Source organism: Chiloscyllium punctatum, chromosome 39 (genome assembly GCF_047496795.1).
Source record: "Chiloscyllium punctatum isolate Juve2018m chromosome 39, sChiPun1.3, whole genome shotgun sequence".
In the NCBI taxonomy this organism is placed as follows: domain Eukaryota; kingdom Metazoa; phylum Chordata; class Chondrichthyes; order Orectolobiformes; family Hemiscylliidae; genus Chiloscyllium; species Chiloscyllium punctatum.
Window position 1 is genome coordinate 67,924,394 of NC_092777.1, and position 26,395 is coordinate 67,950,788.

Here is a 26,395-nt window from a genome sequence, read left to right on the forward strand (position 1 = left end):
GACTCCCTAACAGAGACCTTTTCCAATATTTCCAAGTTCAGGATTATATACAGAAGAAAACCACGCTCTTGAGCCAGCCCTACAAGTCGGATATAGAACATAGACTGCTCCGATGTGGGAGCACTCTCTCAGTTAGTATCATATACCATCTGCAGAGAGGGAGTATCTTGGGCGATATGGAGAGACTCCATGAGATTTGGGATCAGGAGTTAGAGGAAGAAATCTCATTGGAAATGTGGGAGGATATAAGGTGGAATGTAAAGAAGATTTCAATATGCAATAAGGCACAAGCGATGCAATTGAAGATCCTTCACAGGGCCCATATGGTGCCAGAGAGGTTAGCAAAGGGTAAGAACGAATCCTCCCTGAAATGTCCTAAATATACAAACCGTATTGGCACCCTTATACATTGTTTATGGTCTTGTTACAAGATCGGAGGATACTGGGGGCCAGAGTGAATGAGCTGGAGAGGATTCTGGGAGTGGACGTTAGGGGGGATCCGGTGTCTCCCCTCTTGGGACTGTGGAATCTTTCCCCTCTGGATGAGCACGGGAAGAGGTTGTTTAATATCCTGACGTACTGTGCGAGGAAGAACATCCTAATGAACTGGATATCAGAAAAGCCTCCAGGTCTTGCAGAGTGGCGCAGACTTGTGCTGAAGCACGTCAATCATGATTACCTGACAAGTATGATACACCACGGAACGGAGCGATTCTATAAAACATGGCGGTCCTTTCAAAATCGTATAGATATGGATCTGTCGGCAGTATTGATTAGGGCCTTTATATAGCCATGAGGGCTGTATGTGGTGGTCTGGGGTCCCTGCGGGAGGGTGGGGGATACTTTGCTCCCGTGGATGGGAGCCTTGGTGGAGGCATGGCAAGTGGAGTAATGTAATAGAGTACAATGTAGTGTAATTTAGTTTTTGTGGATTGTAATTTAACTTCGTGTTATTCCATTTAATTTGAGTCTCTGCTAATTTGGTTTAAGTTAGGTAAATATGATTTGACTGTATCTTGGAGAATAGTAGGCAGTTTAGTCTAATCGAGGGGTTTGGGGTGGTTTATATACAGAATAACAGATACCCGGGTGGGAGTTACAGACTGGAATGTATTCGAGGGGTTCGGGGTGGTTTATATACAGATAACAGATACCCGGGAGGGAGTTACAGACTGGAATCTAATCGAGGGGTTCGGGGTAGTTTATATACAGAATAACAGATACCCGGGAGGGAGTTACAGACTGGAATCTAATCGAGGGGTTCGGGGTAGTTTATATACAGAATAACAGATACCCGGGAGTGAGTTACAGACTGGAGTATAATCGAGGCGCTCAGGGTGGCTTATATACAGATAACAGATACCTGGGAGGGAATTACAGACTAGAATCTAATTGAGGGGTTCGTGCTGGGTTATATGCACAATAACAGATACCCGGGAGGGAGTTACAGATTGGAATCTAATCGAGGAGTTCGGGGTGGTTTATATACAGAATAACAGACACCCGGGAGGGAGTTACAGACTGGAATCTAATCGAGGGGTTCGGGGGGGTTTATATACAGAATAACAGATACCCGGGTGGGAGTTACAGACTGGAATCTAATCGAGGAGTTCGGGGTGGTTTATATACAGAATAACAGACACCCGAGAGGGAGTTACAGACTGGAATCTAATCGAGGGGTTCGGGCTGGTTTATATACAGAATAACAGATACCCGGGCGGGAGTTACAGACTACAATCTAATCCAGGGGTTAGGGGTGGTTTGTATACAGAATAACAGATACCCAGGAGGGAGTTACAGACTGCAATCTAATCGAGAGGCTCAGGATAGTTTATATACAGACTAACAGATACCCTGGAGAGAGTTATAGACTGGAATCTAATCGAGGGTTCGTGGTGGTTTATATACAGAATAACAGATACCCGGGAGGGACTTACAGACTGGAATCTAATCGAGGAGTTCCGGGAGGTTTTTATACAGAATAACAGATACCCGGGAGGGAGTTACAGACTGGAATCTAATTGAGGTGTTCGGGGTGGTTTATAAACAGAATAACAGATACCCGGGAGTAAGTTACAGACTGGAATCTAACCCTGGGGTTTGAGGTGGTTTATATACAGAATAACAGATAGCTAGGAAGGATTTTTGACTGGAATCTAATTCAGGGGTTCGGGGTGGTTTACATACAGAATAACAGATACCCGGGAGGGAGTTAGAGACTGGAATCTAATCCAGGGGTTCGGAGTGGTTTATATACAGAATAACAGATACCCCGGGGAGGGAGTTACAGACTGGAATCTAATCCAGGAGTTCGGGGTTGTTTAAATACAGATTAACAGATCCCCGAAAGTGAGTTACAGACTGGGATCTAATCGAGGGGTTGTGTGTCGTTTATATACGGAATAACAGGTACCCAGACTGGAATCTAATCGAGTGGGTTGGGGTGATTTATATACAGAATAACAGATACCCGGGCGGGAGTTACAGACTGCAATCTAATCCAGGAGTTCGGGGTGGTTTATATACAGAATAACAGATACCTGGGAGTAAGTTACAGACTGCAATCTAATCCAGGGGTTTGAGGTGGTTTGTATACAGAATAACAGATACCCAGGAGGGATTTATAGACTGGAATCTAATCCAGGGGTTCGGGGTGGTTTATCTACATAAAAACAGATACCGGGAGTGAGTTACAGACTGGAATCTAATCGAGAGGCTCAGGATAGTTTATATACAGAATAACAGATACCCAGGAGAGAGTTATAGACTGGAATCTAATCGAGTGGGTTGGGGTGATTTATATACAGAATAACAGATACACTGGAGGGAGTTACAGACTGGAATCTAATCGAGGGGCTCAGGGGGGTTTATATACAGTATAACAGGTACTCGGGAGGGAGTTACAGACTGAAATCTAATTGATATGAACTTGAAGATAAATGTTATACAGTTGTTTTACTCTGTCCTTGGATGGGAGTTTTTCATTGAGACAGAGCCTCTCTTTAATTGTTCCGATTTAAGATTGAGGCTTTCGGACTTTGCTGTTTTTCTCACAGTTGACCATGAAACCTGTCTGATTGTTTCTTCCTATCTGTATGTATGAAACTGTTTCACTGACATTCACTTGTGTGTACTATTTTAAACAATTGAAGATATGTGAGTGATTACTACAGAAATGTCATTGCACATATCCTCTTTCTCTACCTCCCGCTGGTAAGATCAGCTCTCCCCTCTGATCTCTAGTAACCTTCCTCCTTCATTAAGATCACAGAATCACTGTATTGTTCTGCTGTAGAAGGAGACCATTCAGGCGAAAGTGAGGACTGCAGAAGCTGGAGATTAGAATCAGGAACGTGGTGCTGGAAAAGCACAGCAGCACAGGCAGCATCCGAGGAACAGGAAAATCGACGTTTTGGGCAAATGCCCTTCCTCAGGAAGGAGACCATTCAGCCTATCCTGCCTGTACTGGCTCTTAAAATGAGGCTCAGTTCAGTTAGGAATTGCCTCTCATCTTAGAATTTTAACAGAGGAGGATTGTGCAGTTTTCCCTGCCCTCCAGCCCAGTTACACCATGACTTGTATCTAATCATTGCACCAATGAGGTTATTCACAGTCCAGGGGATTAGTGCATGTGGGCCCGGGTATGGTGAAAGGGTTGTGAGGGGAAGGAATGTTAATTTTCCTGGTTAAAAACAATGACTGCAGATACTGGAAACCAGATTCTGGATTAGTGGTGCTGGAAGAGCACAACAGTTCAGGCAGCATCCAAGGGGATTTCGAAGCTCCTTGGATGATGTTTATTTTCCTGTCAGGCACATACTATTGGAATGCTATAGGAAATGGTTAAACACAGCAGGAGACTATTTGGCCCATTATGCCTGTGATAGCCCTTTAAGGGATCTCATCAACGCATCCCACTTGCCCTGCTGGTTTCCCACTTGCCCTGCTGGTTCCCCACTGCCCTGCTGGTTCCCTACTGCCCTGCTGGTTCCCTACTGCCCTGCAATATTCGCTGTTTCAATTATTGCTTCAATACTCTTTTCAAGTTCTGAATGAATTTGCCTCCAGTTCTCCTTTAGAGTCCAACCTACACCGTGTTCCAACGTAGCCCCCCAACTCAGTCCTGACATTATTCACCTCCTGCCCCTGCAAATAGTTTCAGTATCAACTCAATGAGAACTTTTCAGAGTTTTGCAACTCCAAAAACGCTCAGGAAGCTGAGCACTGTCCAGGACAAAGCAGTCTTTTGATTGGCACACCAATTCTATCACCTTGCAGCAGTGCGTATCATCTCCAAGATGCTCTGCAATAACTTGGCAAGGCTCCCAGGACAATACCTTCCAAACCCATGATTTTATCATTCAGATAATGGCAGCATATATGTGGGAGCACCATCATATGCCCTCCATGCCATGCACCATCCTAACTTGAAAATATATTGCTGTTCCTTCACTGTAACAGAATTAAAATCTAGGAACTCATCCTTTAACAACCCAATGTGTGTGCCTACATCACCAAGTCAGAAAGGCAGTGCAATATCACTTTCTTGAGGGCAATTAGGGACGGGTAATGAATCCTAGCTTATCCAATAACACCCATGCCTTGCAAATGAGTTTAAAAAAAAGTCCAAAAATAATATTTGTACTACAGCAGTGACCTATTTTACAGTTACTGAACATATACAGCACTTCCCATTTATCAGCTCAAACTATAATTCTGATGTGTAGATGTATTTGAATTTTGAATTACTTGACATAGAAGGTTGCACAAATGTTTACTCCACTGCAGCCTAGGATGAGATGCGGAGAAATGGAATAGAATGGGACCAGTGCTCCCCAGAGTTAAGAATGAGAGGTCATCTTGTTGAGTCAGATAATTTTCTTGAATTTATGTTTAACTAATTTAAGGAGTCTGTCTAAGAAAAAGACTTGGTAGCTGTCAGGAGGCGCTTTGACTGAGGAGTCTGGAAATTTGAATTATGTAATCTAGAGGCTATCTGTGAACTGACCCACAGCCTTACAATACAATTTTGCCCAGATATGGAAACAGAAAATACTGGAAATAAATAGCATGTCCAGCAGCATCTTCCCTTTTCCTCAGATCTTCCTTGTTTCAACAACTGGTTCAGGTTCTTCAGGGATCTTGACTGTGTTTTCAGCTGAATATGCAACACACTCTGGAATGCTCTCTGAAATTGTCCATCACTTCAGAGCCCTTCTTAAAATCTGATTCTTTTCACACAAGCTTTTGGTTACTGTTCCTAATGTTTTGACTTTGTTCATTTTTTTAACTGCCTTTGGATGTTGTTCTGTGTTCTACCTTTTATCAATATGATCAGATAAATTCGGAGCAGGAATAGGCCACTTGGTCCTTTGAGCATGTTTTGTCATTGATCAAGATCTTGGCCGATCTGATGCCTCCACATTCCTACATACATTCGGAAAACTTTTCAGCATCATGCTTGGCAGTAATCTATTGACCTGTCTTAAAACTATATGTTATGACTTGGCGGTAAATGTCTCTGTTAATTTAAAGCAGCAACACAGAAACAATTCACCCCGTGCTGTAATCTGCTAAAATTGGAAAGGCAAAGAACCACCCCAGAGGTCACTATTTAAAGTTAAAATTAACAACTTTATTCTTTACGTCTGACAGAGAATATTAAAACCAACAACTATTTACAACTTCTTTCTCTTAAACCTACTTTTTACCTCCCATTCTACAACACTAGTCTGATAAAAAATCCCAATTAAGATTTACAAAACAGAAATAATCACGTTTCAAAACCAATCAGCTTTACCACTCCTCCCTTGTAGATTTTCCTCTGTAAATTCTCTCCAGGTCAGCCTCAATGTTCTGCTGCACAAACTCCCCACAGACAAAGTTAAAAATCACACAACACCAGGTTATAGTCCAACAGGTTTAATTTGAAGCACACTAGCTTTCGGAGTGTCGCTCCTTCATCAGGTTATAGTCAGGTCCCCTTCAGAGAGCCCTTCAGCTAGCAGTCTACATTTGTTGGTCTTTGACAGTTCTCCTCCTAACTGTTCAAATTGTCCAGTTTTATACCCCAGAACATTCAGATCATTTCATTGGTTTTAATATTATCAAGACACTAAATTCAAATTTGATTGGATTTTGGTATCTTGGGGCAGAATTTAAACTGTTCGGCTGAATTTGAATTTGTTTTTGATTTTGTTTCTGTTTCATGGCAACCCATCTGCTGCTGTTTGTTTCAACCAAGTGTTACATTGTTACCTTGTTCAGGACTCTCTGTGCTTTGTCAGTCCTTGCTGGCTTTTCAACTCTCTTAAAGGTACAGTACATCTCTACACCTTCATAATACTATTCAAAGACTGATTATGTCACCTTTTGAAGAAAGGAGTTCCAAAGACAAGCCACCCTCATCCCTTTGCTAAATCGTTCGCTGGTTATTTTTAAACTCTGACCCTTGTTCTAGGCTCTCGTACAAGAGGAAGCAAACTTTTCACGTCCATTCTATTAGGACCTCTCGCAAGGTCTTGTATGCTTCAAGAATTCATCTGTTATTTTTCTAACCTCCAATAGACAAAAGCTTAGCCTGTCCAACTTTTCCTCATAAAACAACCTGCCCATCCCAGTTTTATAAAGTTTCTCTGAACTATTTCCAACACAATTACATCTTTCTGAAGTAAGCTGATCAATACTGTACACAGCACTCCAGATTTGATCTCTCCAGTGCCTTGTATTACTGAAGCGTAACATGCTAATTTTGTGTTTAGCATGTATGTACATGTGTATATGTGAGTATGTGTATGTTAGCATGTGTGTGAGTATGTGCACGTGCGCACATGTGTGTGCGTGTGTATGAATGTATATGTGACTATGAGTGTTTGTGCGTAAGTGTGGTGTTTCGAGAGGGTAATTTTGACATTGTAAGGCATGTCAATATGAAAAAGGAGGAGGTGTTGTGTGTTTTGAAAGGGATTAAGGTCGATATGTCCCTAGGACCTGATGGAATCTATCTCAGAATGCTGAGGAAGGCAGGGGAGGGAATCACTGGGGCCTTGTACAAAATCCTCTTTAGTAACAGAAGAGGTCCCAGGAGACTGGAGAATAACCAACGCTTTCCTTTGTTTAAGAAGAGCAACAAGGATAATCTGAGAAATTACCAGCAAGTGAGCCTTACATCAATGGTAGGGGAATTTTTGAAGAAGATTCTTAGGGATAGGAGTTACTGACATATGAAAAATATGGACTTATTAGCAATAGGCAGCATAGCTTTGTGCAGGGAAGGTCATGTCTCACAAACTGAGCAAGTGACAAAGATGATTGCTAAGGGCAGGGTGATAGATGTTGTCTATCTGGACTTTAGCAAGACCATTGACAAGGTTCTTCATGGCAGACTGATACAGAAGGGGAAGTACGATAGGATCCAAGATGAGCAGTAAGATGGAGACAGAACTAGCTTAGTAATAGAAAACAGAGAGTAGTGGTGGATGGTTTTTTTTTAATAGAGATCTATGACCAATGGATATTCCACAGCGATCAGTGCTGGGTCCTCTGTTGCATGTAATATATATATAAATAACTTGGAGGGGAATGTAAGTAGTTTGGTTAGTCAGTTTGCAGATGAGACAAAGACTGGGGAAGCTGCAGATGGTGAGGGTGATTGCCAGAGGATACAGCTGGATATAGGTAGGCTGGAGACTTGGGTGGAAAAATGGCAGATTTATAAAGTTTAAAATGGAGTTTAATCTGGAGAAATGTGAGGTGATGCATTTTGGAAGATGTAATGCAAGAGGGAAGTGTACAGTAAATGGCAGAACCCTAAGTAGCATCAACATACAGAGGGGTCCAGGCATATAGGTCCAAGAGTAGGTCAGAGACTAGGAATACTGCAGCGAGTAACTCACCTCCTGACCCTCCAAAGTCTGAGCACCATTGACACAGCACAAGTCAAGAGTTTGATGGAATACTCCCCTGTTGCCTGGATGGGGGCAGCCCCAACAACACTCAAGAAGCTCAGCACCATCCAGGACAAAGCAGCCAGCTGGATTGGCACCATATCAACATATATCCACTCCCTCCACCACCGATGCTCAGTCGCAGCAGTGTGTACCATTTACAAACTGGCCTGCAGAAATTTACCAAAAATCCTTAGAGAGCACCTTCCAAACACACAACCACTTCCAGCTAGAAGGACAAGGAAGATACATGGGAACAGCATTATCTGCAAGTTCCCCTCCAAGCCACTCACCTCCCTGACTTTGAAATATATCACCATTGCTTCAGTGTCACTTGGTCAAAATCCTGGAATTCCCTCCCTAAGGACATTGTGGGTCAACCTACAGCACATGGACTGCAGCGGGTCAAGAAGGCAGCTCAGCACTTTGTCAAGGGGCAATTGGCAACAGTCCTGATAAAAGGTTAAGCCCGAAACGTCTCCTCTCTTGCTTCTCAGATGCTGCCTGACTTGCTGTGCTTTTCCCAGTGCCATGCTTTAACAACGGAAACGTGGATAGAAGAGGGACAGGAATGGTTGTTGGAGGTTCCTGGTTACAGATGTTTCAGTAAGATTAGGGAGGGTGGTAAAAAAGGAGGGGGGGGTGGCGTTGCTAATTAGAAATGGTATAACGGCTGCAGAAAGGCAGTTCGAGGGAGATCTGCCTTTGGAGGTAGTATGGGCTGAAGTCAGGAATAGGAAAGGAGCAGTCACCTTGTTGGGTGTTTACTATAGGCCCTCCAATAGCAGCAGAGATGTGGAGAAACAGATTGGGAAACAGATTTTGGAAAGGTGCAGAAGCCACAGGGTAGTAGTCATAGGTGATTTCAACTTCCCAAATATTGATTGGAAGCTCTTTAGATCAAGTAGATTCGAAGGGGCGGTGTTTGTGCAGTGTGTCCAGGAAGCTTTTCTAACTCAGTATGTAGATTGTCCGACCAGAGGGGAGGCCATATTGGATTTGGTACTTGGTAACGAACCAGTGATGGGCTTGTTAGTGGGAGAGCAGTTTGGTAATGGTGACCACAATTCTGTGACTTTCACCTTGGTTATGGAGAGAGATAGGTGCGAGCAACAGGGTAGGTTTTACAAATGGGGGAAGGGTAAATACGATGCTGCAAGACAGGATCTGAGGAGCATAAGTTAGGAGCATAGGCTGTCAGGGAAGGATGTCGTTGAAATGTGGAACTTTTTCAAGGAACAGATACGACGTGTCCTTGATATGTATGTACCCGTCAGGCAGGAAAGAGATGGTCGTGTGAGGGAACCTTGGTTGACAAGGGAGGTTGAATATCTTGTAAAGAGAAAGGAGGCTTACATAAGGTTGAGGAAACAAGGTTCAAACAGACCGTTGGAGGGATACAGGATAGCCAGGAGGGAGCTGAAGAAAGGGATTAGGAGAGCTAAGAGAGGGCATGAAAAATCTTTAGCGGGTAGGATCAAGGATAACCCCAAGGCCTTTTATGCGTATGTGAGAAACATGAGAATGATGAGAACGAGGGTAGGTCCGATCAAGGACTGTAGTGGGAGACTGTCTATTGAGTCGGAAGAGATAGGAGAGGTCTTGAACAAGTACTTTCCTTCAGTATTTACAAATGAGAGGGACCGTATTGTTGAAGAGGAGAGTATGAAACGGGCTGGTAAGCTAGAGGAGATACTTGTTAGGAAGGAAGATGGGATAGGCATTTTGAAAAACTTGAGGATAGACGAGTCCCCCGGGCCTGACGGGATATATCCTAGGATTATGTGGGAAGCAAGAGAGGAAATTGCAGAGCCATTGGCAATGATCTTTTCGTCTTCACTGTCAATGGGGGTGGTGCCAGGGGACTGGAGAGTGGCGAATGTTGTGCCCCTGTTCAAAAAAGGGAATAGGGATAACCCCGGGAATTACAGGCCAGTTAGTCTTACTTCGGTGGTAGGCAAAGTAATGGAAAGGGTACTGAGGGATAGGGTTTATGAGTATCTGGAAAGACACTGTTTGATTAGGGACAGCCAGCGCGGATTTGTGAGGGGTAGGTCTTGCCTTACAAGTCTTATTGAATTATTTGAGGAGGTGACCAAGCATGTGGATGAGGGTAGAGCAGTGGATGTAGTGTACATTGATTTTAGTAAGGCATTTGATAAGGTTCCCCATGGTAGGCTTATGCGGAAAGTCAGGAGGCATGGGATAGAGGAAAATTTGGCCAGTTGGATAGAGAACTAGCTAACCGGTCGAAGGCAGAGAGTGGTGGTAGATGGTAAATATTCAGCCTGGAGCCCAGTTACAAGTGGAGTTCCGCAGGGATCAGTTCTGGGTCCTCTGCTGTTTGTAATTTTTATTAATGACTTGGAAGAGGGAGTCGAAGGGTGGGTCAGTAAATTTGCAGACGATACGAAGATTGGTGGAGTTGTGGATAGTGAGGAGGGCTGTTGTTGGCTGCAAAGGGACTTAGATATGATGCAGAGCTGGGCTGAGGAGTGGCAGATGGAGTTCAACCCTGTCAAGTGTGAGGTTGTCCATTTTGGAAGGACAAATAAGAATGCAGGATACAGGGTTAACGGTAGGGTTCTTAGTAAGGTGGAGGAGCAGAGGGATCTTGGGGTCTATGTTCATAGATCTTTGAAAGTTGCCACTCAGTTGGATAGAGCTTGTAAGAAGGCCTATGGTGTATTAACGTTCACTAGCAGAGGGATTGAATTCAAGAGTCGCGAGGTGATGTTACAGCTGTACAGGACCTTGGTAAGGCCACATTTGGAGTACTGTGTGCAGTTCTGGTCGCCTCACTTTAGGAAAGATGTGGAGGCTTTGGAGAGGGTGCAGAGGAGATTTACCAGGATGTTGCCTGGAATGGAGAATAGGTCGTACGAGGATAGGTTGAGAGTGCTAGGCATTTTCTCATTGGAACAGAGAAGAATGAGGGGTGACTTGATGGAGGTTTATAAGATGATCAGAGGAATAGATAGAGTAGACAGTCAGAGACTTTTCCCCCGGGTACAACAGAGTGTTACAAGGGGACATAAATTTAAGGTGAAGGTGGAAGGTATAGGGGGGATGTCAGGGGTAGGTTCTTTACCCAGAGAGTGGTGGGGGCATGGAATGGCAGAGTCAGAATCATTGGTGACCTTTAAGCGGCAATGGGATAGGTACATGGATGGGTGTTTAAGCTAGAACATATGTTCGGCACAACATTGTGGGCCGAAGGGCCTGTTCTGTGCTGTCTTGTTCTATATTCTATGTTCTAACTGGGAACAAGTAAAAAATGCTGCCTCTGTCAGGAATGCTCACATCCCATCAGTGAATTAAAATATTACTGTATGGCTGTCTCTTGTTCCTGTGGGAGGATGAGATTTTCTTGTCTGTAAGTTTTATATTTCTGACATCCATTTTATTTTCTTTAACAGAGTCTCGGATGTAAAGACAGAACAGATTCTTTGCGAAAGGAGTGAGTATATGAAATCTTTTCAAAAGGTTTAATGCATAAATCTCTTAATGGGGAGAGGACTCATTCTGAATTTTCCCTTGTGTTCCTCTCTACCTACTGGAGTCATTTACACCACGAATACCCACACCCTCACTGTGTCATCCTGGAGAATGTTTTAAGGATGTTGCAAAAAGGATTGACAAAGAGTTGTCCTTAAATGCTGTCAATAGAGACTGCCAGAATGTGACGGAATACTGTAACTCACAGACATAGGAACAGAAGCAGGCCATTTCACCCAGTGAGTCCACCTCTTTATTAAATCGTGGCTGATCTGTTAGATCAGGTTCTGCACAGATCCAAGTGTGTGGCAATTGTAAATAATCCTTGGACAGGGTTTGAAAATATTGGGAGGGTGAGAGTGTGAACAAAGAATATGGACCTAATTTTTGAAATATGAAGAAAGATGTTCCCAGTGACTTATTCTGGGTCTCAGCTTTCACCATGTTCATTCAGTTGAGTAGAGGATCTGAAGCTGCAGATCCATGTTCACAGATGGATTTTAATCTGGACAGACGAGAGGCCATCATTTTGGGTTGGGAACAAATGCATTGGAACATTTCCAACCCACTGAGGGTCCACCTGAGAGCAAATGCTCTCGGTATCCATTAACCAAAACCATAACAAAGACCATGCACAGTTACAAAACTAATCCCTGAAGGAACAGTGTCCTTTTGAGGTTGAAGGTTTGGAATGGGACCTTGATGGAATCCTGTGAGTTGCTGCAGTGTGTGTTGGAGACTCTCCTGCCACTCTGTGTCAGCAGTGGGCAGTGAAAGCATTCAAGGTGCTGAATGGACTGGTAAGGTCTGGTCAATCACATTGTTCCTTTTGTTAATGTTGTTAGTTAAGGTTAAAAAGTAACAGGTTGCATCAGTTAATTGAACACATACACGTACCGTGAGCTCTCTTGTGATGCAGTGGTAGTGTCTCTACCCCTAAACAGGGAGACCTGGGCTCAAGTCCCACCTGACCTAGAGGTGTGCAATAACATCTCTGAACAGGCTGATTAGAAAAACAGGTTAAATAAAAAATAAAAATAAATAAATAGATGAAGCACCTGTAACATGAAGGGATAGAAAGAGCTGAAAGACTGAGTCGTTAATAAACTTCATCCACAGCAGAAAGTGCCTTGGTTACAGTCTCACTGACTGGTATGGACCTAAATTCACAATGACAGCACAGGATTGATGCCTAAAGATGAAGGTTGGAAACTAACTGTTATTTTCAGGTAGATGATTGTAATTGGAGCTACTTTGGAGAAGAAGCTGAAACCAAGTGAAAAGTGTTAGGAATGTTAGAAAGGCCCACAGTTCCAGGAGTTGTTGATGGAGGCAAGGTGTCAGCGTTGTTACCTGTTTCTGGGAAACCATTTTAAAAAAGGTTCCCTGGACTTTATCAATTGAAAAATCAATTTATTAATAGAAATTGAAGAATTTGAAACTCAAGATGTTGCTCTATTTCTTTCTCCACAGATACTGCCAGACATGCTGTGTTTCTCCAGCTATTTCTATTTTGTTTCAAAAATGTAAGTGTTGTAGTGGATATTCTAGACAGGGAGAGTAAATAGGTTAAAGATATTATAACAGGGCAATAATCAGGAGGAAACACTATTTAAGGTAATGAAAACAGTAAAGAGTGAAATGAAATAAATGTAATTACAGAATGAATACCAAAATTGAAAATTCAAAACTTTAGCCTCAATCGGTAAAATTGGATAAAACAGAAGTGCTGAAAAGATGAGAGCATAATATTTTATTGCCCAGAAAACTATGAATGTGACTTACAAAGGCTATTACAGAGTCATAAAAATGTATAAATAGGTCAAGTAAATTGACTTTTGCTATTCATAATGTTAATATAAGGATACATTACCTGTAAAACAACATCATTACAGACTAAATACGGGGAAATTAACTCAAGTGAGAGAAGAGATTAAGTTAATGATAGATAACGATATTATTGACCAGTGTCACAGTACACATACTGGCATGGTGCCAAAATTAGATGGGTCACAAAGATTCCATATTGATTATTAAACAGTGAAGTTGGTAACAAAAGCAGACTTGTATTCAAAGATTGGAGAACTGTAATGAATAATTTGGACATACATAATGCATCAAGAAAATTGACTTGCTAAAAGACTGGTGAGTTTTATTCATTGATAGACCCAGAGAAATGTCAGCTTTTGTAATTCCAGGTAGATTCCATTTGGAATGACAAATACTTCATCAACATTCCAATGGTTAACCAGTAAAACTATTGAACAACTATGTAACTGTGTTTTTGACATGAATGACTTGGTTGTGTTCAGTCAAACCTGATAGGAACATTTACACCAGTTGACTGAGCTGTTTGATTGGTTACGAACAGCTAATTTGGCTGATGTGGCCAGAGCACATGTGATTTATTTGGGGTACACTGTGGGACAAGGTCAAGACGTACCAGAGAAGTCAAAGTAAGGGCTGTTTTGGAATTTCCAGTTATTATAGCAAAATGTGAATTTGAGATCTCCAACTTATTTACATTTGGGGATAGCAACGTATTGAAAGCACTAGAATGGTAACATAGCTGAGGTAAACCACTTCATCAACTCAGGCTTGGTGTCAAGTAAACTCACCTCCCAGTTGAGTAGGACAATGATGATAAATGCTCAGATGAAGCACGCTGAAGTTCACTGCCAGAGAGGTATTTTTGGGAAAACTGTGAATTCATAACTTGCACAACCCAGACATTGTTATCACAAACAAAAACAGAAATTGCTGGAAAAGCTCAGCAGATCTGTTAACATCTGTGGAGAGAAATCAGTGTTAATGTTTGGGTCCTCTGGGCATTGTCATATTTCTTTAACAAGACCTAACTTTTCTGATCAAAATAGGTGTGATAGGCATGGGGAAACAGGAGCTCAGGCATCACCCAAAGAGCAGGGAAATCGATGTTTCAGGCAATAGCCCTTCCAAAACGTCGATTCTCCTGATCCTCGGATGCTGCCTGACCTGCTGTGCTTTCCCAGCAACACATTCATGACTCTGATCTCCAGCATCTGCTGTACCCACTTTCGCCTCACCTATGGGGAAACAGGAGTCTGAGGGAATTAAATTATAATTGATTTGCATCAGGAGGAGGCTTATAAGCATATTGTTTTCTGACAGTTTCATACTCGGCAGATTATACTTTGCTGACAAACTGGACCTTCAGGCCATCCTGTACCATTAAGATCCAAACATCTTTCCAGCCACTTCAACATCACAACTACTTTTCGATGAAGGTGGGGTATATTTCCATCCTTCGACATGCTATTCGATTTCCAGTTGGGTCAAATTCCACAGTGAACTCAGAGTCATCCTCTCAACTGCTATTTCTTCTTTCTTGCTTTACCTTTGATCTAGTCGTCTTGTCTGATATCTCTCTCTGAAGTTTAGGTTTTTTTTAAAATTCAACTTCCTTTGCTTGTACTTCCTGCTCCCTTGACAATTCAAATATTTTTATTTTCATTTAACTTTCCAGTTCTTTTTCTTTTTGCTTCCCATTCCGTGAGAACGTAAGCCCTTGGAGTAGAAGTAGGCCGTTTGGCCCATCGGGTATGCTCCACCATCCAAAGAGCTGGTGGCTGATCTGATAATCCTCAACTCCACCTTTCTGCCCACTTACCATAACCCTGGATTCCCAAATTATTAACATCAGTCCATGTCAATCTTGAATGTACTTAAAGACCAAGCCTCAACAGCCCTCTGGGGTAAAGAATTCCATAGATTCACTACCCTTTGACAGAAGAAATTCCTCCTCATCTCTGCCTTAAATGTGATATTCTGAGATGATGGCCTCTGTCCCTAGACTCTCCCACAAGGTGAAACCTTTCTGCATCTACCCTGTTAAGTTCCCCTCTAACAATTTTTTATGATTATCATTCAATAGATTGTCTCTCATTCTTCTACATTTCAATAAGTTAGGCCCAATCTATTGAACCTCTCCTCATAAGACAGTCCCTCAGTACCTGGTATCAGCTTAGTGAACCTTCTCTGGATGGTCTCCAATGCCAGTAATATCGTGCCTTAGATCAATTGACTAATCTGTTCAGTTTTCCAGCTGTAGTTAGAGCCTATCATTTATTAGGAGAAGAATTGAACAGGTCGAAGGAAGCGATGCTTCAGTTCTACAGGGCCTAGTGCTACCATGTCTCAAATCCTGTGTGCAGTTTTGGTGTCCTTACTTAAGGAAGCTGTAACTATGTTGGTGATGGTTCGGGGGAAATGATCTCTCCACATTTACCCTGTCAAGCCCAGTCAGAAACGTGTATGTCTCAGTAAGGTTGGTCCTCTATCTTCTAAAGGTCAGTAAATAGAAGCCCAACCTCCTCAGTCTCTCTGTCCATACCTGAGGTCAGCTGAGGGAATCTTCTCTTCACAGCCTCCAATGTCAGCATATCTTTCCCTGCACAAGGGGAACACATCCATTGACACAATGCCATTGTGGTCTGACTACTGCCCCTTGACTAGTTTTACACTCACTTTACCGGTCTTGATCCCATTGCAGACAGATCATCATCACCACTTGCCTTCCCACGTATTTTTGTGTCATTCCCAAATTTAGTGGCAGTACATTTGCTTTCCTATTCAAACCATAAATATATATTGTCAATAATTGTGGCCCCAGCACTGATCGCTGTGGCATTCCATTAGTAACATGTTGCCATCCTAAAAATCTGAAAATACTTCTCCCCACCCCCCAACCTGGTTTTAACCCAGTTCTGTCTTCTATTAGTTAGCCAACCCTCTCTCTGTGTTAACACACTACCTCCAACACCATTGGTTCTTACATTATTAAATCGCCGAATGTGTGGTACCTTACCAAACACCTTCTGAAAATCCAAATCTATCACCTCCATTGCTTCCCTTTCTCGATCTTGCTATAATATCATCAAAGAATTCTAGTCAATTTGTCAGCCATGGTTTCCCCTTCATGAACCTGTACTGACTGTGCTAGATCCTGTGATGTATTTCTGAATGTCCTACTATCAGATCCTTTAGAATAGACTCCAGCATTTTCACGCTAACTGAAGTTAAGCTACTTAGCCTGTATCTGGATTAGTGGTGCTGGAAGAGCACAGCAGTTCAGGCAGCATCCAAGTAGCTTCGAAATCGACGTTTCGGGCAAAAGCCCTTCATCAGGAATAAAGGCAGTGAGCCTGAAGCGTGGAGAGATAAGCTAGAGGAGGGTGGGGGTGGGGAGAGAGTAGCATAGAGTACAATGGGTGAGTGGGGGAGGGGATGAAGGTGATAGGTCGGGGGCGGGGAGAGGGGGGAGTGGATAGGTGGAAAAGAAGATAGGCCGGTAGGACAAGTCATGGGGACAGTGCTGAGCTGGGAGTTTGGAACTAGGGTGAGGTGGGGGAAGGGGAAAATGAGGCAGGACATGGTTGAAGAGCTTCAGGACAGAGAAAATGACTTGGGAGTTGCAGTGGGAGAGGGACTCCCCGAGATTCTTGTAGAGAGAGGAGGAAAACTTCTTCAAGGCAGGCATCCTTGCAAGAGGATTCCCCTCCCCCACTCACCCATTGTACTCTATGCTACTTTCTCCCCACCCCCACCCTCCTCTCACTTATCTCTCCACCCTTCAGGCTCTCTGCCTTTATTCCTGATGAAGGGCTTTTGCCCGAAACGTCGATTTCGCTGCTCCTCGGATGCTGCCTGAACTGCTGTGCTCTTCCAGCACCACTAATCCAGAATCTGGTTTCCAGCATCTGCAGTCATTGTTTTTACCTACGCAGCCTGTAGTTAGCTGTTTTGTTGTCACCTTGCCTTTTTGTTAATGAAGGTGTTACATTACAGTTTTCCAATCCTCAGGGATTACCTGAATGTTTTCCTGAAGATTATTACACAATGACTGTGGGTGCTTCCTTTAATATCCAAATGCCCGAATGCTCCAGGGACCTTATCGGTCTTTAGCCACATTAGGTTCCCTAGCAATTTTCCTCTGGTGTTGGAAAAGTTCATTCACAGGATGTGGTGTCGCTGACTGGGCCCAGCATTTATTGCCTGTCCCTAGTTGCCCCTTAAGAAGGTGGGGGTGAGCTGCCTTCTTGAACCACTGCATAAGGGAGGGTGTTCGAGGATTTTGACCCAGTGACAGTGAAGGAATGGTGATATATTTCCAAGTCAGGATGGGGAGTGGAATTGAGGGGAACTGGAAGGTGGTGATGTTCCCATACAGCTGCTGTCCTTGTCCTTCTAGATGGAAGTGGCTGTGGATTTGGAAGGAGCTGTCTCAGGATTTTTGATGAATTTCTGCAGCGCATCTTGTAGATAGTACACACTGCTGCTACTGAACACCAGTGATGGGGGGAATGGGCGATTGTGGATGTGATGTCAATCAAGCGGTTGCTTTGTCCTGGATGGTGTTGAGCTTCTTGAGTGTTGTTGGAGCTGCCCCCATCCAGGCAAGTGGGGAGTATTCCATCACAATCCTGACCTATGCATTATAGGTGGTGACAGGCTTTGGGGAGTCAGGAGGTGAGTTACTCACCACACGATTCCCAGCCTCTGACCTGCTCTTGTAGCCACTGTGTTTATGTGGCAAGGCCAGTTCAGATCCTGCTCGGTGTTCAGCCCCAGGATGTAATAAGGGATTCAGTAATGGTAACACCATTGAATGTTAGGGGTGATGGTTGGCTTGTTTCTTATTTGCATTTATATGCAGTGATTATTAATTTCCACTTGTCAGCCAAACCTGGATATTATCCAGATCTTCCTGTATTTGAACATGGACTGCTTCAGTATCTGAGGAGTTGGGAATGGTACAGGATGTTGTGCAATGATCAATGAACCTCCCCAATTCTGACCTTATGAAAAAGGGATTGTTGGGCCTACGACAGTACCCTGAGGAACTCCTGCAGGGAAGCCCAACAGCTGAGATAACTGACCTCCAACATCCACAACCAGTAGATGACGTCAAGTCTGGCTCCATCTCTCCATAACCATTCCCTAGTCCATCACGGCTCCCTCCCTCCATCACGGCTCACTCCCTCCATCACCACTCCCTCCCTCCATCACCACTCCCTCCCTCCATCACCGCTCCCTCCCTCCATCACGGCTCCCTCCCTCCATCACGGCTCACTCCCTCCATCACCACTCCCTCCCTCCATCACCACTCCCTCCCTCCATCACCACTCCCTCCCTCCATCACCGCTCCCTCCCTCCATCACGGCTCCCTCTCTCCATCACCACTCCCTCCCTCCATCATGGCTCCCTCCCTCCATCACCGCTCCCTCCCTCCATCACCACTCCCTCCCTCCATCACGGCTCCCTCCCTCCATCACCACTCCCTCCCTCCATCACCACTCCCTCCCTCCATCACCACTCCCACCCTCAATCACCACTCCCTCCCTCCATCACGGCTCCCTCCCTCCATCACCACTCCCTCCCTCCATCACGGCTCCCTCCCTCCATCACCACTCCCTCCCTCCATCACGGCTCCCTCCCTCCATCACCGCTCCCTCCCTCCATCATTGCTCCCTCCCTCCATCACGGCTCCCTCCCTCCATCACCACTCCCTCCCTCCATCACGGCTCCCTCCCTCCATCACCACTCCCTCCCTCCATCACCACTCCCTCCCTCCATCACGGCTCCCTCCCTCCATCACTACTCCCTCTCTCCATCACGGCTCCCTCCCTCCATCACCACTCCCTTCCTCCATCACCACTCCCTCCCTCCATCACCACTCACTTCCTCCATCACCACTCCCTCCCTCCATCACGGCTCCCTCCCTCCATCACCACTCCCTCCCTCCATCACCACTCCCTCCCTCCATCACCACTCCCTTCCTCCATCACCACTCCCTCCCTCCATCACCACTCCCTCCCTCCATCACGGCTCCCTCCCTCCATCACCACTCCCTCCCTCCATCACCACGCCCTCCCTCCATCACCACTCCTTTCCTCCATCACCACTCCCTCCCTCCATCACCACTCCCTCCCTCCATCATTGCTCCCTCCCTCCATCACGGCTCCCTCCCTCCATCACCACTCCCTCCCTCCATCACCACTCCCTCCCTCCATCACCACTCCCTCCCTCCATCACCGCTCCCTCCCTCCATCATTGCTCCCTCCCTCCATCACCACTCCCTCCCTCCATCACGGCTCCCTTCCTCCATCACCGCTCCCTCCCTCCATCACGGCTCCCTTCCTCCATCACCGCTCCCTCCCTCCATCACCGCTCCCTCCCTCCATCACCACTCCCTCCCTCCATCATCACTCACTCCCTCCATCACCACTCCCTCCCTCCATCACCACTCCCTCCCTCCATCACGGCTCCCTCCCTCCATCACCACTTCCTCCCTCTATCATTGCTCCCTCCCTCCACCACGGCTCCCTCCCTCCATCACCACTCCCTCCCTCCATCACGGCTCCCTCCCTCCATCACCACTCCCTCCCTCCATCACCACTCCCTCCCTCCATCACGGCTCCCTCCCTCCATCACCACTCCCTCCCTCCATCACCACTCCCTCCCTCCATCATCACTCACTCCCTCCATCACCACTCCCTCCCTCCATCACCACTCCCTCCCTCCATCACGGCTCCCTCCCTCCATCACCAGTCCCTCCCTCCATCACCACTCCCTCCCTCCATCACCACTCCCTCCCTCCATCATTGCTCCCTCCCTCCATCACCACTCCCTCCCTCCATCACCGCTCCCTCCCTCCATCACCACTCCCTCCCTCCATCATGGCTCCCTTCCTCCATCACTGCTCCCTCCCTCCATCACCGCTCCCACCCTCCATCACGGCTCCCTCCCTCCATCACCACTCCCTCCCTCCATCACCACTCCCTCCCTCCATCATCACTCACTCCCTCCATCACCACTCCCTCCCTCCATCACCACTCCCTCCCTCCATCACCGCTCCCTCCCTCCATCACCACTCCCTCCCTCCATCACCACTCCCTCCCTCCATCACGGCTCCCTCCCTCCATCACCACTCACTCCCTCCATCACCACTCCCTCCCTCCATCACCACTCCCTCCCTCCATCACCGCTCCCTCCCTCCATCATTGCTCCCTCTCTCCATCACCACTCCCTCCCTCCATCACGGCTCCCTTCCTCCATCACCGCTCCCTCCCTCCATCACGGCTCCCTTCCTCCATCACCGCTCCCTCCGTCCATCACCGCTCCCTCCCTCCATCACCACTCCCTCCCTCCATCACCACTCCCTCCCTCCATCATCACTCACTCCCTCCATCACCACTCCCTCCCTCCATCACGGCTCCCTCCCTCCATCACCAGTCCCTCCCTCCATCACGGCTCCCTCCCTCCATCACGGCTCCCTCCCTCCATCACCACTCCCTCCCTCCATCACGGCTCCCTCCCTCCATCACCACTGCCTCCCTCCATCACCACTCCCTCCCTCCATCATCACTCACTCCCTCCATCACCACTCCCTCCCTCCATCACCACTCCCTCCCTCCATCACGGCTCCCTCCCTCCATCACCACTCCCTCCCTCCATCATCACTCACTCCCTCCATCACCACTCCCTCCCTCCATCACCACTCCCTCCCTCCATCACGGCTCCCTCCCTCCATCACCACTCCCTCCCTCCATCATCACTCACTCCCTCCATCACCACTCCCTCCCTCCATCACCACTCCCTCCCTCCATCACGGCTCCCTCCCTCCATCACGGCTCCCTCCCTCCATCACCAGTCCCTCCCTCCATCACGGCTCCCTCCCTCCATCACCACTCCCTCCCTCCATCATCACTCACTCCCTCCATCACCACTCCCTCCCTCCATCACGGCTCCCTCCCTCCATCACCACTCCCTCCCTCCATCACGGCTCCCTCCCTCCATCACCACTCCCTCCCTCCATCATCACTCACTCCCTCCATCACCACTCCCTCCCTCCATCACCACTCCCTCCCTCCATCACGGCTCCCTCCCTCCATCACGGCTCCCTCCCTCCATCACCACTCCCTCCCTCCATCACCGCTCCCTCCCTCCATCACCACTCCCTCCCTCCATCATGGCTCCCTTCCTCCATCACCGCTCCCTCCCTCCATCACCGCTCCCTCCCTCCATCACCGCTCCCTCCCTCCATCACGGCTCCCTCCCTCCATCACCACTCCCTCCCTCCATCATCACTCACTCCCTCCATCACCACTCCCTCCCTCCATCACCACTCCCTCCCTCCATCACGGCTCCCTCCCTCCATCACGGCTCCCTCCCTCCATCACCAGTCCCTCCCTCCATCACCGCTCCCTCCCTCCATCACCGCTCCCTCCCTCCATCACCGCTCCCTCCCTCCATCATCACTCACTCCCTCCATCACCACTCCCTCCCTCCATCACCACTCCCTCCCTCCATCGCCGCTCCCTCCCTCCATCACCACTCCCTCCCTCCATCACGGCTCCCTCCCTCCATCACCACTCACTCCCTCCATCACCACTCCCTCCCTCCATCACCACTCCCTCCCTCCATCATCACTCACTCCCTCCATCACCGCTCCCTCCCTCCATCACCACTCCCTCCCTCCATCACCACTCCCTCCCTCCATCACGGCTCCCTCCCTCCATCACCACTCCCTCCCTCCATCACCACTCCCTCCCTCCATCATCACTCACTCCCTCCATCACCGCTCCCTCCCTCCATCACCACTCCCTCCCTCCATCACGGCTCCCTCCCTCCATCATCACTCACTCCCTCCATCACAAAGTTAAAAATCACACAAGTCAAGGTTATAGTCCAACAGGTTTATTTGGACCAAATAAACCTGTTGGACTATAACCTGGTGTTGTGTGATTTTTAACTTTGTCCCCCCTCGTCCAACACCGGCACCTCCAAATCATCCCTCCATCACCACTCCCTCCCTCCATCATCACTCACTCCCTCCATCACCACTCCCTCCCCCTCCCTCCCTCCATCACCATTCACTCCCTCCATCACCACTCCCTCCCTCCCTCCCTCCCTCCAGCACCACTCCCTCCCTCCATCACTACTCCCTCCATCTCCCCATCACCACTCCCTCCCTCCATCACCACTCCATCCCTCTATCCTCACTCCCTCCTTTCATCACCACTCCCTCCTTCCCTCCATCACCACTCCCTCCCTCCATCATCACTCACTCCCTCCATCACCACTCCCTCCCCCTCCCTCCCTCCATCACCATTCACTCCCTCCATCACCACTCCCTCCCTCCCTCCCTCCCTCCAGCACCACTCCCTCCCTCCATCACCACTCCCTCCCTCCCTCCATCACCACTGCCTCCCTCCCTCCCTCTATCCTCCCTCCCTCCCTCCCTCTATCCTCCCTCTCTCCCTCTCACCAGTGACAGGTTTTCCTGTTTCCTCTGAATCGCACGTTGCTGATGTTTTTTTCGAGTGTGGAGGCTGACTGCATTTTCCAGTCATGCTCTCTTGCCATTTGATGCTCATTTTGGTTCTAATTTCAATCAGATTTTTACCGCTGTCTCTGAGGCACTGTTTACGCACATTCTAATGAGTCTGTTTCTATGACAATAGATGGTTTTATTTTGAATATTGAATGTCAAAAGAAAGCATTGGGAATAGAGTTTGCTGCATTTTTGGATGAAGATATTTCTTGGGTATATTATCAAGCAGAAGCAAGATTAACAATCCTGAAGTGAACAGCAATCTGCCTCAGGATCAATTTCAATGTCCCCTATGCTCCATTTCAAATCTGAGGCTCCCACTCACTGGGTGCCACTCTGTTGGCCATGAGAAATAGGAACAAGAGTGGGCTGTTCAGTCCCTCGAGGCTGCAGCATTCAACAGGATCCAGGCTGATCCAATATTCCTCGGATCCACTTTCCTGCCCTTTCCCCTTATCCCTTGATTCCCCGACTGATCAAGAATCTTTCTCAGCCTTGAGTATACACAAGGACTCTGAGCCCACAACTCCCTGAGCTTCAAAGACACACAACCCTCTGAGAGAGGAATTTCCTCCTCATCTCAGTCTTACATTGGTGTCCCTTCATTCTGAGACGATGTACTCTGGTCCTAGACTCTCCCATGTAAACATAAGAACATAAGAACCAGGAGCAGGAGTACACCGTCTGGCCCCTCGATCCTGCTCTGCCATTCATTAAGACCATGGCTGATCTTTTATTGGACTCAGCTCCACTTACCCGCCACTTACCGTATCGCTTAATTACTTTAATGCTCAAAAATCTATCTTTGCCTTAAAAACCTCAACTGCTTCACGGGCAGGGAATTCCACAGATTCACCACCCTGAAGGCGAAGAAGTTCCTCCACAACTCGGTCCGAAATCTCCTCCTCCTCACGTTGAGCTGAAACCTACTTGTTCTAGTCTCACCCGCCAGTGGAAACTACCTCCCTCCCTCCATCTTATCTATTCCCTTCATAATGTTATATTTTTCTATAACATCCCCCCTCACTCTTTGAAATTCCAGTGAGTACAGTCCCAGTCTACTCAGTCTCTCCTCATAAGACAACTTTCTCAACTCCAGAATCAACCTAGTGAACCTCCTTTGCACCCCACTGGCACCAGTATATCCTTTCTCAAGTAAGGAGACCAAAACTGTACACACTGTATTCCATGTGTGGCCTCACCAGCACTCTATACAGCTGCAGCATCACCTCCCTCTTCTTAAACTCCATCCTCCAGCAATGAAGGACAATATTCCATGGACCTTCTTAATTACCTGCTGCACCTGCAAACCGACCTTCTGTGATTCATGCACAAGAACACACAGGTGCCTCTGTACAACAGCACGCTGCAATTTTTCATCATTTAAATAATAGGCCATTTTGCTGTTATTCCAATAAAATGAATGACCTCACATTTGCCAACATTGTACTCCATGTGTCAGACCCTGGCCCACTCACTTAACCTATCTATATCCCTCTGCAGAGTGCTCTCTGCACACTTTGCTCAACCACTCATTTTAGTAACATCTGCTAACTTTGACACACTACACTTGGTCCCCAACTCTAAATCATCTATCTAAATTGTAAACAATTGCAGTCCCAACACTGATCCCTGAGGTACACCACAAACTACTGATCACCAACCAGAAAAATTCCCATTTAGCCCCACTCTGCTTCCTGTTAGTTAACCAATCCTCTATCCCTGCTAATACATTACTTGTAACACCATGCATCTTTACAATGTGATGTATTTCGGAAGGTCCAGTGCAGGTGGAAATTATACAGTGAATGACAGAACCCTTAAGAGTGTTGATATGCAGAGGGCTCTGGGTGTGCAGGCCCACAGATCACTGAAGCTGGCAGCACAGGTAGATAAAGTAGTAAAAAGAGGTCTATGGCATGCTTGCCTTCATTGGAAGGGATCTTGAGTATAAGGATAGACAAGATATGCTGCAGCTTTATAGAACTTTAGTTAGGCCACACTTGGCATAATGAGCACAGTTCTAGTCACCATGCTGTCAGAAGGATATGGATGCTTTGGAGAGGATACAGAAAAGGTTTACCAGAATGTTGTCTGGAATGGGGGATTTTAGCTATGAAGATAGGTTGGATAGACTGGGTTTGTTTTCACCGGAACGCAGGAGATTGAGGGGCAACCTGATAGAAGTTTATAAGATTATGAATGGCATGGATAGAGTGAAAAGTATGAGGCTTTTTCCCAGGGTGGAGGGGTCAGTTATTAGGGGGCACAGGTTCAAGGTGCTGGGGGGGAGTTTAAAACAGATGTGTGAGGCAGATGTTTCACACAAAGGGTGGTGAGTGCCTGGAAGGTGCTGCCAGAGGAGGGGGTGGAAGCAGACACAACAGCAGCATTCAGGAAACACCTGGATGGATATAGGAATAGGAAGGGAATAAAGGGATATGGATCCCGTAAGTGAAGACAGTTTTAGTATGGAAGGGCAAAATGTGTCAGCACAGGCTTGGAGGGCTGAAGGGCCTGTTCCTGTGTTGCACTGTTCTCTACCTTATGTAGCAGCGTTTTGTGCAGCACCTTGTCTAATGTCTTTTGGAAATCAGACACACCACATCTACTGGGTCCCTGATGTCCACCACACTTGTAATGTCCTTAAAGAATTCCAGTAAATTGGTTAAACATGACCTGTCTTTCATGACTCCACACTGCATCTACCCGATGGGACAATATCTGTCAACTATTTCTTCCTCACTTATAGAAAGCGTCCCCCCCCCCCCCCCCCCCCCACCCCCACTGTAAAGTTAAGCCCTGTAGCTATCTCCTTTTGTTTGCCTCCGTTTTTAAACTCTGATGTCACATTTGCCATTTTCTAATCTGCTGGAACTGCCCCAGAATCCAGGAATTTCGATAAAGTACCACAACTGCATCTGTTATTTGCAATGTCAGGAAACATCCTGGCAGAATTTTCCCTGTGCAAACCCCTTTAAGAGTCAGGTGTTCCCAGAACTCTGTGGGAAGCTGGGGAAGGGATTTCTGAGCCTCTTGCTGAGATATCTGTATCATCGATAGTCACAGGTGAGGTGCCTGAAGACTGGAGGTTGGCTAATGTGGTGCCACTGTTTAAGAAGGGTGGTAAGGACAAGCTAAGGAACTACACACCGGTGAGGCTGACTTCAGTTGTTGGTAAATTGTTGGAAGCGATACTGAGGAACAGGATGTACATGTATTTGGAAAGGCAAGGACTGATGAGGAATAGTCAGCATGGTTTTGTGCATGGGAAATCATGTCTCACAAAATTGGTGGAGTTTTTTGAAGATGTGGCAAAGCAGATTGATAAAGGCAGAGTGGTGGACATTGTCTGGATGGATGTCAGCACAGTATTCAACAAGGTTCTGTCTGGTAGACTGGTTAGTAAGATTCGATCAAATAGGATCCAGGGGGATCTAGGCAATTGCATACAAAATTGGCTTAAAGGTAGAAGACAGAGGGTGGTGGAGGAGGGTTGTTTTTCAGACTGGAGGCCTGTGACCAGTGGAGTGCCACAAGGATCGGTGCTGGGTCCGTTGCTTTTTGTCATTTACAT

At 46.7% G+C, this 26,395-nt stretch overlaps 1 protein-coding gene across 1 annotated transcript in view; it reads left to right on the forward strand.

Moving 5' to 3' along the window:
- Positions 1-26,395, forward strand: part of ankfn1a (ankyrin repeat and fibronectin type III domain containing 1a) — a 338,629-nt gene that overhangs the window by 107,481 nt on the left and 204,753 nt on the right. The window contains exon 7 of the mRNA XM_072559008.1: positions 11,366-11,406. Coding sequence (XP_072415109.1) covers positions 11,366-11,406 — 41 coding nt within the window. The remainder of the gene's footprint in view (positions 1-11,365; positions 11,407-26,395) is intronic.